Raw genomic sequence first — 15504 nt, 5'->3', positions numbered from 1 at the left:
GGATTGAGGGGTGGGCATTTGTGGCAGTGGTTAAGAACAGAGCTTGTGGATGCCTGCATCCTGTGTCTCAGTGCCTGGTTCAAGTCTTGGCTCCACTTCCAATTCCAGTTTCCTGCCAGTGCATGCCCTGGGAGGCAGCAAGTGATGGCTCAAGTTCTTGGGGCCCTGCCACTTATGTGGGAAACCCAGACTGAGTTCTAGGTTCCTAGCTTCAGCCTCGTCCAGCTCCAGTGTTGGGGCAAGATGGATGATCTCTCTCTCTCTGTCTCTCTCTCTTTCTCTCTCTCCCCTTCCTACCTTTCAAATGGATAAAATAAAATAAAAGCATAGGATTTGTAGTCAGAAGACATACCTTAGAGTCCCAAACAGTGTTTGCCTGATGTGTGATAACAAGGCACTCAACAAATTCAGATGATATTATTTTCCTTTTAACAAGGATCTGTTTCTTTATATATTTACTTGCAAGGCAGAGCAACAGAAGGTGAGACACACACACACATGTACAGAGAGAGAGAGAGAGAACCTTCCATCTTCTGATTCAGTCTCCAAATGCCTGCAATACAGAGGGCTGGACCAAGCCAAAGCTCTGAGTCGGGATTTCCATCCAGGTCTTCCTCATGGGCAGCACAGGCCCAAGTACTTGAGCCAACATCTGTCTGCTGCCTCCCAGGATGCATTATCAGGAACCTGGATTGAAAGAGGTTTAGGCTGGCGCCGCGGCTCACTAGGCTAATCCTCCACCTTGTGGCGCTGGCACACCGGGTTCTAGTCCCGGTCGGGGCGCCGGATTCTGTCCTGGTTGCCCCTCTTTCAGGCCAGCTCTCTGCTGTGGCCCAGGAGTGCAGTGGAGGATGGCCCAAGTCCTTGGGCCCTGCACCCCATGGGAGACCAGGATAAGTACCTGACTCCTGCCATCGGATCAGCGTGATGCACCGGCGGCCATTGGAGGGTGAACCAACGGCAAAGGAAGACCTTTCTCTCTGTCTCTCTTTCTCACTGTCCACTCTGCCTGTCAAAAAAAAAAAAAAAAAAAAAGAGGTTTAGTTTATGATCCAAGCAGCACTCCAGTATGGGATGTGGGAGTCACAAATGGCAGCTTAACTCCCTGTGCTATGCCTGCCTGCATAATTTTCACCATTTTTTTTCTTTAACAACTTCTTGTTTGTGATTACTTTCTAGTTATTATTTAGAAAAGTAATGAATAAGTAGTTTTTTACCTTTTTTGACCTAGAAGCTTTATTTAATAACATAATTATGTATTTTTCATATTAAACTTGTTATGAATTTTTGCATTATTTTGAATTATACTATTATATATCTTTACAAAAATGTTTCATAATTATTTATTTTGTCAATATAGGTTAAGTACTTTAATGGGTGCACTTTTCCTGTTATTTTTTAAAAGATTTATTTATTTATTTGAAAGAGTTACAGGGAGGGAGCGAGGGAGAAAGAGAGAAAGAAAGAGAGATCCTCCAGCCACTGGTTCACTCCCCAAATGGCTTCAATGGCCGGGTCTTGGCCAGGCTGAATCCAAGAGCCTGGAACTCCATCTGACTATGTGATGTGGATGGCGGGGGCCCAAGCACTTGGACCATCTTCTGCTTGGTGTGTTAGTAGGGAGCTGGAGCAGCCAGGATTTGAATCGATGCTCATATGGAATGAGGGCATTGTAGGTGGTGGCTTAACGCGCTATAGCCCCAGATTTTCCAATTATTTTGAAGTAATTCATCATTGTTCTTCTGTGCAGGTGTTTGTTGATGTCATCAGAATCTCTGATAATCATACCTTAATCAGCTGATTTATGAATATTCTCAGTAATATTGACTGAGTTATGCAAGCATTGATGTCGGCATGAAATTTTAATATCTTTATTTTAATCTTTGCAGATTGCTCAAAGACTGCCCTGGCTTTGTGTTTACTCCTCGATCAAGAGAGGAGCTTCCACCCAACTTCCCCAGTGACATTCCTGGAATCTGTCATTTTCTGGATGCCTATCAGCAAGGATCAAATTCACAACTCTGTTTCCAAAAGAAAGATATTGAGGATGGCAATGCCAACTTCTTAGGCAAAGCATCAGGCATAGATTAGTGCACTGTACTCTTGTGTATTTGTCTTTGAGGTGTGACTCCGTGAAGGATGTGTAGCACCTTGGAATGCACTTTAGGATTACAGGAGGCTAAAAAGCAGTATTAGAATTCCAGGAGCTAAGTCACAATCTGATCTTTCTACAGTTTAACTTGACGAAAAGCATAACTTCCGTCCTTCAACTCTTCTGTTTATTTCTTTTTAAAGAAACCTCAAAAATTGACTTTTGGAGGAATCTTTTGGTTTTATAGCATTCACTACCTGTACTCAGAAATCAGCACATTGTACATAGACCAGATAATTGTAGTTGACTGTACACAAAGTGATGAAGTCACCCGCAGTCTTGTGTCCTGGTGGATTGCCATGGCTATTACAGTGTATTTGTGATATTGTTGCTTAAAAAAGCTTTTTCAATAGAAATTAGTCATTGATACCATAGGTTCTTTCAACTTTTCAATTTTGCATTTTATTACATTTTCTCATTTAACTGTTAACATATATAACAAAATAGACTGACTTACTTTTTCTCTTTTGCACTTTTTTTTAAGGAAATAAGCAGTTAGGGGTTAGACACAATATAAATATAAAATAATTCTGTAAATGTATAAAATTTTATATTTAACTCTTAAAGTTAAAAATATTCTGCATAACACAATTTGTCATATAATAAATTGACCTTTTGTTTGACATATATTATTTTTTATCCTATACATACATGGTAAAGGTTATTTTATTTCATATTATTAATGTAGTTCCAACTAATTCAATTATCATAATAGCAAAATATTCAGGATAAAAAAGACATATAACCTATAATAAAATGCAATAATATCATTCTAATTTACCTTAGTAAGAGACAGCATGAGGGTACAGTATGCATCCAGGGAGTCTACAGTCGTCAAATATTTGTGCACACACATGTGCACACACACTTGGAATAATTGGGGCCTACTTTAGTATACATCTTCCACTGCCATGCTGAGCCACAGAAAATGCCAAGTTTAGAGTGGAAAATAAGACTGTTTTCTTCCTCCTTGTTTCCCTCCCTCCCTCATTTCCTTTCTCTCCTCTCCCCCCTTTCTTTCCTTCCTTTTGTTGCTAGACAATTTTTCTGAAGTATTCATGCTGAGTATTTTTAGTGTGTGTATATGTAAGAAGGACCAATTTAGTCTCAATAAGTATGTATCTGTGATGTGATTTTTTTATTCTAGTTAAAGTATCTTGGTGATATTTATTAAAAGACCATGAGTAGTGTTGCAGAAAATGATGCAGTGATTTATTATGGAATTTTATAAACATTTTTCTAGAACTTGAACTTTTGACAGATGTCGGCTTCAGTTCTCTAGTGAACTCAAAAATAACAACAACAACAACAACAAAAAACTACAGAGTTTGATTTGGGAAGAGGATATCCTTTTAAAAAGACCTTACCTTCAAAGCAAAAGAAAGATGAACATCATGGTTTTAAAATCAGTATTGACAGAATCACAAATACACTGAAGGCATACTTGGGGTTCTGAGAAATAACTTAGTTTACAACTTCTTTTTCCATCCCAGCCTGGCCCTTAGTGATATCAAGAATAAAAGCCCATTACTGACTGGCTTCTAGTATCCCAAAGGAACTATGATAGGTATTATAGTGATTTCTTTTACCAGGATGTACTTCATTATCTTAAAAGACTGAATATTTCTTACTGAATACCCACACTGTTGTGAGAGAATACCACATGCTTTGAGAAAATATGTCTATAGTTTCCCAATTATATGAAGTTAAATTAGTATTTGCAAGGAAATTTTAGGTATAAATGCATTTTTCTTTCAAAAACTTAACCTTTATTATAGGGAAATAACAGAGATTCAAGAAAATTAAAAAGCATAAAATATGATGTCATCTTCATCAAATGTTTGGTGATATTTTATTCTCTGTAAATCAATCAGAATTCAGATGTACCTTCCACACGCCTGTGACATACATAAAAACACACACAGAGCAAAAGAGGGCATGTACATAATCTGGGTACAACCTGCATGGGTGTTTTTCCTGGTACTATTGCTGCAACATTTCTATAGATCTGAAACTTTATCTAAATAAAAATTGTCTAAAAAATATTTTCCAGAGAGATTAAGTCATCTAGGATAGCTTCCCCAGACCAGAGAACAAAGATCCATTAATTATGGAAAAAGAAGCAGCAAAAAAGAAGAAGAGCAGACTCATTGCCTTCTGCCTGTTTTCCCAACAATTGTTGGGACAAGAGAGATGGTAAATCTTAAAGGAAGAAGAGGGCAGATCAGGTACACAGGGTGGAAAGGTAATGTCAGCAGCAGTATGGATCAGGTTGGACGTTTATCTGCAGTGACTTTAAGAACATCTGTCTCAAACCCAAAGGAAAATGATTCATGCTGTGTGCTGGGGGAACCTAAAAGCTGGGTGTCTGACACTGGAATTTCGTATGATGTTCAAGACCACTAGTCCTTCAGATCCTTGGGTAGAGAAAAAAGAAGAGTTGTTGCCAAATGGCTTCTCCTTGATGTTTCCGTGCACAGCACAGCAGATCTGCCTTGGCCTCCCCTTGTTTACATTAGGAGGAGGCAGAGGATAATGGAATATGGTATTCTGCAGTTGGCTTGGCAATGAAAGATGTGAATGGACACAAGTGCCCCTGACAAGTACCAGCCAGGAAACTGTCCAAATGGAGCTTCATCTGCAAAGCCCTGACAAAGCCCAGAGCTACACAATGCTTTTTAAAGTTTTATTCTGCTTTTAATTGACAGTTACCTTCAAGTCCCTGTTGAAGCAACTGCTGAAGTGCCACGGAGCATCACTGCTGTAGTTTTAAGTGCATTTGTTTAATCTGCAAAACTTGCTACTGATAAACAGGAATGTCTTTGACACAGACTTTCTGGGGATGGTTTGATAGATCACCATCCTCCTAGCATAGGACAATCGAATTAACTTCAACCAACTGTGCACTCTGGTGCCTTTTCACTCTATAGCTAGTGGTTCTTGGGCAGTTACGTAGAGGTAGATGTACAGCTTACAAGGAGGGCGACATGACCCCTGTGAAGCAGGCAGGCTTTCTTTAGAAGAGACTTAACCTCAGACCTTAGAATTCCTATAAAGAGACTTATTAGCACCTCCAAAACAATCTCAACTCTTCCGTCTTGTCTACACTCTGGCTAAGCACAAGGGCGTCTCATCTTATGATGAGGAGAATATCTGCATCTCATTTGCAAACCAAGTTTAGTGTTAGGAGGGATTTGCTGTGATACTTCGCACATCCTTGGGAATCCGTGTGTTCTTCCGTGTGAAGCAGAAGGAACATACCAGCTATGAAAGCCAAGAGCTTACAGTAAGAGAAGGGTTTAGTGCTTTGTGAGGCTGTTTCCTTCTGTTCATCAAATCTGGATTTGGTGAAATATTGCTCCTTTATAAATGCTTCTTTTGTTTTATTGATCACGTGTACTCACTTGATAGGCATATTTTAAGGCACTTCAAATGTTGTGCATTTTGTTGTCCTTTATACTTCCCATGGGGCAGCTTTGCCCAGAACCACCCATGCATCTATTTTGACTAGACCACAGAATTCATGTGTTTTCTTTTTTGTTCAAAACTACTCCTTTTTAGATTATGCCCAATTTCTGCATGTTAGTTGCCTTCAAAAATTAGCAAGGTCTTCATAAATGCATAAATTTCAATTTTTAAAAACTAAATGAAAGTGACTAAAAGCTACCCTTCTGTTTTAATTATGCAGGTTCATTTCCATCACAATAAATTTAGTATCATGAACATTTCAGTCTGTTAGGTTTAAACATTGGGGTAAAAAGACAAAATTTAAATGACCTATTCAGGATCTAATCTCAGATATTAAGGTAAGATTTATGTAAGTTTGTGACTGATTTTCAGGCCATTCAGTTTTTCAAAGTGTGTCATATCAGGAAATGGAATTGCAGATAAACCTTCCAGCCTGTGAAGAAAATTGCTTGGCAGAAAATTAATTTGCATAACACTCAAATACTCAAGTATTTGCTGAGATGTTTTAGCCTGAAGTGCTGCCAGACCCATTTATATTGAGAAAATAACTGAGGTCGTTTCAGAGAAAACCAAGACAAAGCAAAAGAAAACAGCGATTATAGAAGTCGGCCAGTCAGATGTGTTATGTATGGTTTGCCTGGAATAACATCAGCATAAGTGAAGCCCTGTGGAAAGTTACGGTGACAGTGATCATGGGGTTCTGTGCCTTTAGAAATACGGTAGCTACTGCCAGTGACGCAGGGACCTGTGGCATCCAGGCACTGTTTAATCACAAGGAGCTGCACTGTTCCCTCAATAAATTGCATCTGGTAAAGTTGAAGTGGATAAAAATATAGTTGTTATTTGAGAATTTACTGTTTCTTCCCCTCCTCCAATGTAGAAATTTAAAATGCCCTATACAGCTTAGAACTTGATACAGATCCAGAACTCTGTCCTCTCACCTCCAACCTTTTGAATTTTTGCACACTCTTAGTAAAATATTTTAGCACTCAAATATATGAGTATAAGGTGTATGTCTATTTATATATGTATATGTTTATATGCTGCTCTCAATCTATATCCTACATAGTAGTACAGCTTATTTCTTTTTCTTAATAAGCACACATATAAACAAATTCCAGTATTGTATTCACCTACTTCAATGAATCATCTTTATATTTTACTTTGGAACCTGTTAACAATTGGTCAGGAAGTCTTTACTTTTACCGAGTCACATATCACTTTGAGAAGTGGATGAAAGATGAAAGGTGTAAATCGTCACCCTCCAGATGTGTGCATGTTCTCTTACACCCACAAGCATACAGACGTCCAGAAGGACAGAACTCTGGAATCTACTTTTAGACCAGAGCATCTAGTGCAAAGAGGCACTGTAGACTTTATGGTCTACAGGGGGCACAACAGAAAATGTTGGGTAAGAACTTATTGTCTGGCCGGCGCCGCAGCTCAATAGGCTAATCCTCCACCTTGCGGCACCGGCACACCGGGTTCTAGTCCCGGTCGGGGCGCCAGATTCCATCCTGGTTGCCCCTCTTCCAGGCCAGCTCTCTGCTGTGGCCAGGGAATGCAGTGGAGGATGGCCCAAGTGCTTGGGCCCTGCACCCGATGGGAGACCAGGAGAAGCACCTGGCTCCTGCCTTTGGATCAGCGCGGTGCGCTGGCCGCAGTGTGCCAGCAGTGGCAGCCATTGGAGGGTGAACCAACAGCAAAAGGAAGATCTTTCTCTCTGTCTCTCTCTCTTACTGTCCACTCTGCCTGTCAAAAAAATAAAAAAAGAATTTATTGTCTGGGGAGAGTTGAGAACTTACTGTTCTAAGGACAAAAGTAGCTAATGTTTGAAATGATGGGAATGAAAAATTGGCAGAAGTCTGACTTTTGGTTTAGATAAGACCACTTGATTTCTGAGGAATCAAGGAAATTGATTTTCTTGGTCTTACTGTTTGGAATGACACCTAGTTTCCTTTTTAGCAAATATTGAAGAAACATCTCATTTTTTTCTAGCTGCATTGCTGTAGGTATCCCCTTGTTTTATAATAATAAATTCTTAGAATTTTTCCTCTGTGTAAAGGACAATAGCTATTGGATCATGCGTTGAAAACCATCTTGCTACTAAGGACTCTTCTTTTATTATTACTTTGGCTGTTGCTTTAAATAGCATTTATTTTGAGTTCTGCATCTGGCAGAGTTACAAAATCTATCAAAACGTTACCCAGTGTCTCCAAAGTTTGTTAGATATTGCTGCCACATAAATATTGTAATAAAAGTGCTTAAATAAAAATCCTCTTAAAATTTAAAATGAGTTCTGTTTAAAAAAGAAAACTGAACCATTGACTCAAGTAAAAACAATATTGTTCCAAGTTACACAAATACATTTGTTCTGATGTAGATCTTGCTGCTACAGAGAGAGGCAACTTCCAACACAACAATGTGGAAAAACAGGATTAACAACTATTAGGTCAGGCTATTGCTAGATACAGGTCAGTGTATCCAAAATCCCTCTTCAAATAAAGCATTAATATAATCAAAGCACATGTCTTTAAAAGGTATCTAAAGCTCATATTTTCTACAAAATTCATAAAGTTTTCCAAAACACACATAAAATCAAAATCGTCTAAACTTCAGCATAGAATTACACTGGGTTTCTCCAGTTGCTATGGTTAGTCGCACAGTTTGCAAGTTTTTTGGTCTCTGTTGCATTCCACTGGGAGTTGGTTTTCCATCCTTCCCTCACACTTGGTAGAGAATAAAGAGGTACTGCGTGTCTTTGATCTACATTATCTTTTCAAAGATGTTTGTGTAGCACGTAGCATTGGGAGATAGTGGCAATGTCTCCCTCCAGAGCACTGTCCATTACGGAGGATTAGTGTTACAAAACCAAGGGCCTCTGTCCAGTAATAGCACCCCTATGGGTTCACACTGTTCTAGGGAATGTGAAGTGTATGAACTCACTGCAAGGTAATAGTGATCTCCTCTGCTTGGTGCTATGCATCACTGACCCAAGGGTCCTGTCTTCTACCAGCATCCATGAACCTGTGGCAGGCTAAATTGCCAATGTGCAGATAAATTAAAGCTCAGACCTTTCACAGTTATTGATAATTTTGGTAATGAGGATGGGATGCTAACGTATTTTTCCCTATTTTATAGGGAAAAGTCTCCGTTATTTTGTTTGTTTCTTTTTTTTTTTTTCAATAGGTCCTGGCTCCAGTTAAAGGGCTCAGCCCTTTGGAGGAGGTTTCCCTGAGACAAACTCTGATGGGAAACCCTAAAGGAGTGTTGTTAGTGTGTCCCTTCAAGACCTGTATGTTGAAGTTCTGGCCCTCAGGACCTGAGAACATGACCTTTGTGTGAATAGAGTCATTGCAAATGTAATTAGTTCAGATGAGGTCATATTGGGGAGGGTGGACCCCTATTCCTTTATGCCTAGTGTCCTTATAAGAAGTTTGACACAGAGATGCATGGAGAACACCAAGCGAACATATGGCAGAGATAGGGCTGATGTTTCATGCATGCCAAGGACTGCTGGAAAACCACCAGAAGCTAGGTGACAGGTGTAGAACAGGCTCCCAGAGCCCCCAGAAGAATTCCAGCTTTCTGACACCATGAGCTTGGACTTCTAGCCTCCAGAAATGGGAGGAAAAAAATGTGTTGCTTATACCGCCCAGTTTAGGGCCTTTTCTCATGACAGCCTTAGCAAATGAATATAGGCACCTGCTAAGTTCTGAGCCTTTGATGTCCTGAATTGAGTTTACATTATTGATGAAAATGACTCATTACGGAATGGCAGATTGGCATGGTAGATAAATTATTGAGTCTGGAATCTGAGGGGAGACTTGGAAGATTCCTCTATCCCTTGAAAGTAAATTGGACAAGAACGTGCACATTTTTTATATAACAGGGTAGCAAGCATCCGAGATTGAAGTGGACTCCTTTTAAAAACCTGGGCACTGTGCAAGTCCATCCCATACCACTGACAGGTGCAAAGCCACTCCCCTAGTTAGATTACAGGAAGCTGTGACTGCTCAATCAATGAAGCCCCAAAGCTGAAATAGATGCTGCTGCTAATGGGGATCTTGCAGTTCCACCTGGGGCAGGTGGAAACATGGGAAGTTCATATGTCGGAGCATAAGCTGCTTCCTGTGCCCTAAAGTTAAAAGTCAATGCTCTTTGTTTAGTGCTTTGGAGCCACTTTCTCCCTCTGCGCCCTTGATAGACCCTTTTCTATCCTCAACCCAACTGCTTTAAGTGAAAACATGATTAAGGGTAAGGTTAAATCTCCCTGCCTCTTCCTGCAGAAGGGAATGAACGGCTGTGAGCATCTGCTTAAGCATGGTGGGGAGTGGAGAGTTTGTGGAGGGGAGAAGTCTTAGTCTGTTTTGTGCTGCCATAGCAAAATACCTGAGAAGGTGTAATGGTAAAGAACAGTACCTTACTGATGCAGAAATATGGACAGTCAAAGGTCAGCATCTGACGAAGGCCTTGCTGCACCATCATATGGTAGAAGACAGAAGGGCATAGAGACAAGAGACTCAATTCACCCGTTTACAATAGCATAAACTGCACCCACGGGGGTGAATCCTCATGGCCTTATCACTTCCCAAAAGTCGTATCTCCTAAGACTTCAATAAGGGCAACCAAATTTCAGCATACATTTTAGAATAAACACTCAAGCCATAGCCGGAGGGAATCAAAATTTTATGCCTGCATTATATACAGCATCTAGGTCACCATCCTACTTTCTTGTTATTGGGATAGGACATGTAAACCCCATGCAAGGAAGCAAATGTGGCCTTGTTTGGGCCAATGTAATGTGTTGTTTTTGTGCCACCTACTCTTATATCTCAATGTATGGTAGGAATTTGGTGTGTGCTATGTGTCCATACCTCCTTGTCTAGGAAGTGCCAGAGGATCAGTCACAGCAGCAAGTAGACAGGGGCTGGTACCTTTGGACCCACCACACTAAAGGCCTCCATGAGCTGTGGTTCTCAGTGTCTGATTCTGTGCATGGTGATGGACACTACGGGTGAAGAGGGTCAGCCTTCACCCAGAGGCCCTTCACTGAGGTTGTGACTCTTAAGCTGACAACCTACCACATAACCCTGATTATAACATCTCTTCCGCTTGCTGTGAGGCTTTTGTTATAACGAAATGCTGGACCCACGAAGGCCTTATGATTCTCCATCCTGATATCTCCATTTTGGAGTAGATTGATTCAGACTTGATGGTTAACAATGTGGGAAGGGCCTAACAAGCCTCACTTAGTAACTGGAAATGATATGTTCATGAATACAGCTGGCCTAATCCCAGCAGCATGTCAGCGCCACATGAGAAAGGGACAGCTGTCACTCAGGAGGGAACTTCATCCTCACTCTGCCACTTACACAGTGGCTTGGCAGGGCCTTTGATTCACAGAGGTTTGTGAAATGAGCCTGGTTTACTAATGGTTCAGCTAACCTGGAGCCCAGTGGTGTGCTGTTATTAAGAGGTCATTGCTAATGCCCTAGCTCTTTGGTCTGCTACTTGGAAAACTGCATTTTAAGAGATTAAAGGCCTATCTTTTGGAAGCAGGAACCATGGAAACATTGCAACTGCTCACAGAATTGTTTGCATAATTCATGTAAATACCCATGGTAAGGGCCTGTTCTGGAAGGATACTGATTGGATTTTATGGTCCAATTGGCAAAGAGGCTTGCACAGCAGCCGGGACCTGCTGCAATGCCTTCTCTTGTTCTAGGCCCTACTCAGAAACTTAAAGCATTTTGAGTCATTAGGTAAACTGGCTAGAGTTAACACTCCCAAATGCGGAAAGTATTGCAGCCAAATCTAACAGGCCCACCAGGTTTATTGTTGCTCTTTCTTGGTTATAGAAGAGGCCAGGTGCAGCAATGTATTCTTCATGTTAGAAAGCATATTTCGGCCGGCGCCGCGGCTCACTAGGCTAATCCTCCGCCTAGCGGCGCCGGCACACCAGGTTCTAGTCCCGGTTGGGGCACCGGATTCTGTCCCGGTTGCTCCTCTTCCAGGCCAGCTCTCTGCTGTGGCCAGGGAGTGCAGTGGAGGATGGCCCAGGTGCTTGGGCCCTGCACCCCATGGGAGACCAGGAAAAGCACCTGGCTCCTGGCTCCTGCCATCGGATCAGCGCAGTGTGCCGGCCGCAGCGCGCCGGCCGCGGCGGCCATTGGAGGGTGAACCAACGGCAAAGGAAGACCTTTCTCTGTGTCTCTCTCTCTCACTGTCCACTCTGCCTGTCAAAAAAAAAAAAAAAAAAAAAAGCATATTTCAAGGGGCTGGCATTGTGGCACAGAGGGTTAAGATGCTGCCTGTGATGCCAGCATCTCATATGGGTTCCAGTTCAAAACCCAGCTGCTCACTTCCGATCCAGCTCCCCACTAATGTGTCTGGGAACGCAGCAGAGGATGGCCTAAGTACTTTGGCTCCTCTACCTATGGGGAGACCTGGAAGAAACCCCAGGCTCCTAGTTCCAGTCTTGAACAGTCCCAAATATTGAGACCATTTGAGGAATGAACCAGCAGATGGAAGATCTTTCTCTCTCTCTCTCTATGTGTGTGTGTGTGTCTTCTTATCTGTAACTCTGCCTTTCAAATAAATAAAAAATAAATCTTTAAAAACTTAAGAGGATTGCATTTGGTCAATAAAATGTCATTTGGGATGCTTGGGTACCACATTAGAGTACCTGGGTTTGAGTCTTGACTTCACTCCCTATTGGAGCTTCCTGCAAATGAACATCTTGGGAGGCAGCAGTGATGGCTCAAGTAGTTCCCACCACCCACGTGGGAGACCTGGATTGAGTTTCCAGCTCCTGGCTTTGGACTGACTCAGCCCCATCTGTTGGTGGTGTTTGAGAATTGAATCAGTAGATGGGTGCTCAGCTCAGTCTCTCTGTCTACAGTTTTTCTTTTTGTGTCTCTGCCTCTCAAATAGTTTTTTTAATTTAAAGAAAAGAAGAGTGGGGGCTGGTGTTGTGGCATAGTTGGTTGATAAAGCCACTGTCTGCAATGCCTTATCCCACATGGGTGCTGGTTCATGTCCTGGCTGTTCTACTTCCAATCTAGCTCCCTCCTAATGTGCCCAGGAAAGCAGAAGAGGGTGGACCAAGTACTTGTGCCCCTACCACCCATGTAGGGCATCCAGATGAAGCTTGTGGCTCCTGGTTTCATCATGGCCCAGTCCTAGCTGTTGCAGCCATTTGGGAAATGAACCAGCAGATGAAAGATCTGTCTCCCTCTGTTTCTTCCTTTCTCTTTGTAACTCTGACTTTCAAGTAAAATAGGCCGGTGCCGTGGCTCACTAGGCTAATCCTCCGCCTCGCGGTGCCGACACACCGGGTTCTAGTCCCGGTCGGGGCGCCGGATTCTGTCCTGGTTGCCCCTCTTCCAGGCCAGCTCTCTGCTGTGGCCTGGGAGTGCAGTGGAGGATGGCCCAAGTCCTTGGGCCCTGCACCCCATGGGAGACCAGGATAAGTACCTGGCTCCTGCCATCGGATCAGCACGGTGCGCCAGCCGCGGCGGCCATTGGAGGGTGAACCAACGGCAAAGGAAGACCTTTCTCTCTGTCTCTTTCCCTGTCTACTCTGCCTGTCAAAAAAAAAAAAAAAAGAAAGAAAAAAAAAAGAAAAGAAACTGTGTTTCAAGTAAAATAAATCTTAAAAAAGAAAGAGAAGAAAGGGTATCTCAACACTCCATATTTCCCATACATATTTCCCATAGAAATGTTGCTGAGGTGGAAAGTCCCTGAATTTTAGCCGAATTTATTTCCTATCCTCTGATATGCAAATATCCCATCAATAAGCCCAAGGTAACTGCTACTTTATGATTACTGCATCCAATTAGCATAATGTCATCAATATATTGAACCAGTATGATATGTTGCCAAAAGGAATGGCAATCAAGATCCTAGCAAAGTAAATTAAGATATAGGACTGGAAACTTGATATAAGCTTTTAAATATAGTGAAGGTGTGTTGCTGCATTTCCAAATGAGACAAGTGCTGCTTCTGGGGGACCTTATCAGCAGGTATGGAGCGAAAGGCATTTATGTGGTCAAAAGCTGCATGCCAGGTCAAAGGGGATGTTTTAATTTGTTCAAGGAATGAAAGTGCATCTGGTATAGAAATAGAATTGGGGTCGCCATGTGGTTAAGCCACTGCCATTCTCCAAGATTTATCTGTCTTCTGCATTGAGCAAATAGAGCTGACTGAGGATGTGGGAGGAATTCCCATGCCTATATCTTTGAAGTTTCTAATGGTGGCACTAATGTATATAAGATCTCCTTGGATGAAGCAGCATTTTGACTTAACATTGCCCCTTTTATGTTCAGTTGCACATTCTGTGGTTTCAGTTACCCACATTCAACCACAGTCAGAAAATACCAGGTAGAAAACTTCATGAATAAATAATTCATAAATTTTAGTTTGGTGTGTTGTTTTGAGTAACTTTTAATGATCTATTATGCTGTCCCACACTGTCCCTCATGGAATATGAATCATTCCTTTGCCCAGAGTATCTCTGCTGTACATACTACCTACCCATTAGGCACTCAGTAGCTGTCTTGGTATCAACTATCCATGACATCATTCTGATTTTGATCAAGCAATCCTTACTTTACTTTATAATGGCTCCAGAGTAGGAGTGGTGATACTGACAATTAGGATTTGCCATAGAAAATTGTAAAATGCTTAAGTGAAAAGGTAAAAGGTTTTGACATAATAAGAAAAAACTCATACTTTGAAGTTACTAAAATCTATAGTAAATTATTGTTGTTAATCTCTTACTGTGTCTAATTTATGAATTTAAACTTGTAATAGTTATGTATTTATTGAAAATAATAGTATACAAAGGGTTTTGTGCTGAATTGGCTCAAGTTTCATTGCTATAATAAAATACTCAAAACTGAGCCTTTTTAAAAAAGATTTGTTTGAAAGACAGAGTTACAGAGAGAGGTAGAGACAGATAGAGAGGTCATCTGCTGGCCCACTCCCCAGATGGCCGCAACGGCTGGAGCTGTGCCAATCTGAAGCCAGGATCCAGGAGCTTCCTCCAGGTCTCCCACACAGGCGCAGGAGCCCAAGGACCTAGGCCATCTTCTACTGCTTTCCCAGGCCATAGCAGGGAGCTGGATGGAAAGAGGAGCAGCTGGGACTAGAACCGGTGCCCACATGGGATGCCGGTGCTGTAGACCAGGGCTTTAACCTGCTGCACCACAGCACCGGCCCCCAAAGCTGAGTCTTAAAAGCAGTTTCTTTAGCTCACAATTTTGGAAGAAGAAAGTTCAAGGTCATGTGACTCCATTCATTTGGGCTCTGGTGAAGTCTCTCTTGACTATATCACATCACAATGGATGGCGTCATAGAAGAAGCTAATGCAAGAGGAAGAGACCACGTAATGAGAAAGGAAGCCAGAGAACAGCAAAAGGTCAGTCTTACTCTTTCCTAACAACCTTCTCAGGAGAACTAATCAGGAGTCCTCAAGAATTACCTTAATCTGTTTGAAGGGTGATGCCTCTGATGAACTAATCATCTTCCATTAAGCTCCATCTCAAAATTTTCACGAAGCTTCCAACACGTGAAGTCTGGGTGGACAGACTCAAACTACATCCAAAGCATAGAAAGTACTATCTATCGTTTCAAGCATCAGCTCACCTCTTGGAATGTATTGCCCATGGATGAGGACTGGGGAGGGAACTGCTTTCTACATCGCATCATTTACTCTGTCTCTCCCCCTTAGGCAACATGAAACTGCAAAAATAACCACAGAATGCATTAAGGGACCCACTGAACTTGAATTAAAGCTCCATGGATCACCTGACCTACATAAACCCCTACTCTGACTGGAACCCTTCAGTGAAATTTTCTATTTGCCAAATCAAAGTCAG

The 15504-nt window shown here is 41.8% G+C and overlaps 1 protein-coding gene and 1 pseudogene across 14 annotated transcripts in view; one reads left to right on the top strand and one right to left on the bottom strand.

The window, feature by feature from the left end:
* GUCY1A1 (guanylate cyclase 1 soluble subunit alpha 1) overlaps nt 1-3352 on the top strand; it is a 63557-nt gene extending 60205 nt beyond the window's left edge. For all 14 annotated transcript variants that reach the window (XM_070047360.2, XM_051819918.3, XM_089302290.1 and 11 more), the window contains one exon: nt 1890-3352. In XM_070047360.2, coding sequence (XP_069903461.2) covers nt 1890-2091 — 202 coding nt within the window. In that variant the 3' untranslated portion in view covers nt 2092-3352. The remainder of the gene's footprint in view (nt 1-1889) is intronic.
* Nucleotides 1-15504, bottom strand: part of LOC138843473 (ATP-binding cassette sub-family E member 1-like) — a 1090710-nt pseudogene that overhangs the window by 868387 nt on the left and 206819 nt on the right.

The sequence above is a fragment of the Oryctolagus cuniculus genome, chromosome 8 (genome assembly GCF_051225735.1).
Source record: "Oryctolagus cuniculus isolate XC-2025 breed Fujian yellow rabbit chromosome 8, ASM5122573v1, whole genome shotgun sequence".
NCBI classification, from domain to species: domain Eukaryota; kingdom Metazoa; phylum Chordata; class Mammalia; order Lagomorpha; family Leporidae; genus Oryctolagus; species Oryctolagus cuniculus.
Note: the sequence above shows the minus strand (reverse complement) of the source record. Positions and strands in the feature narration are given on the sequence as shown.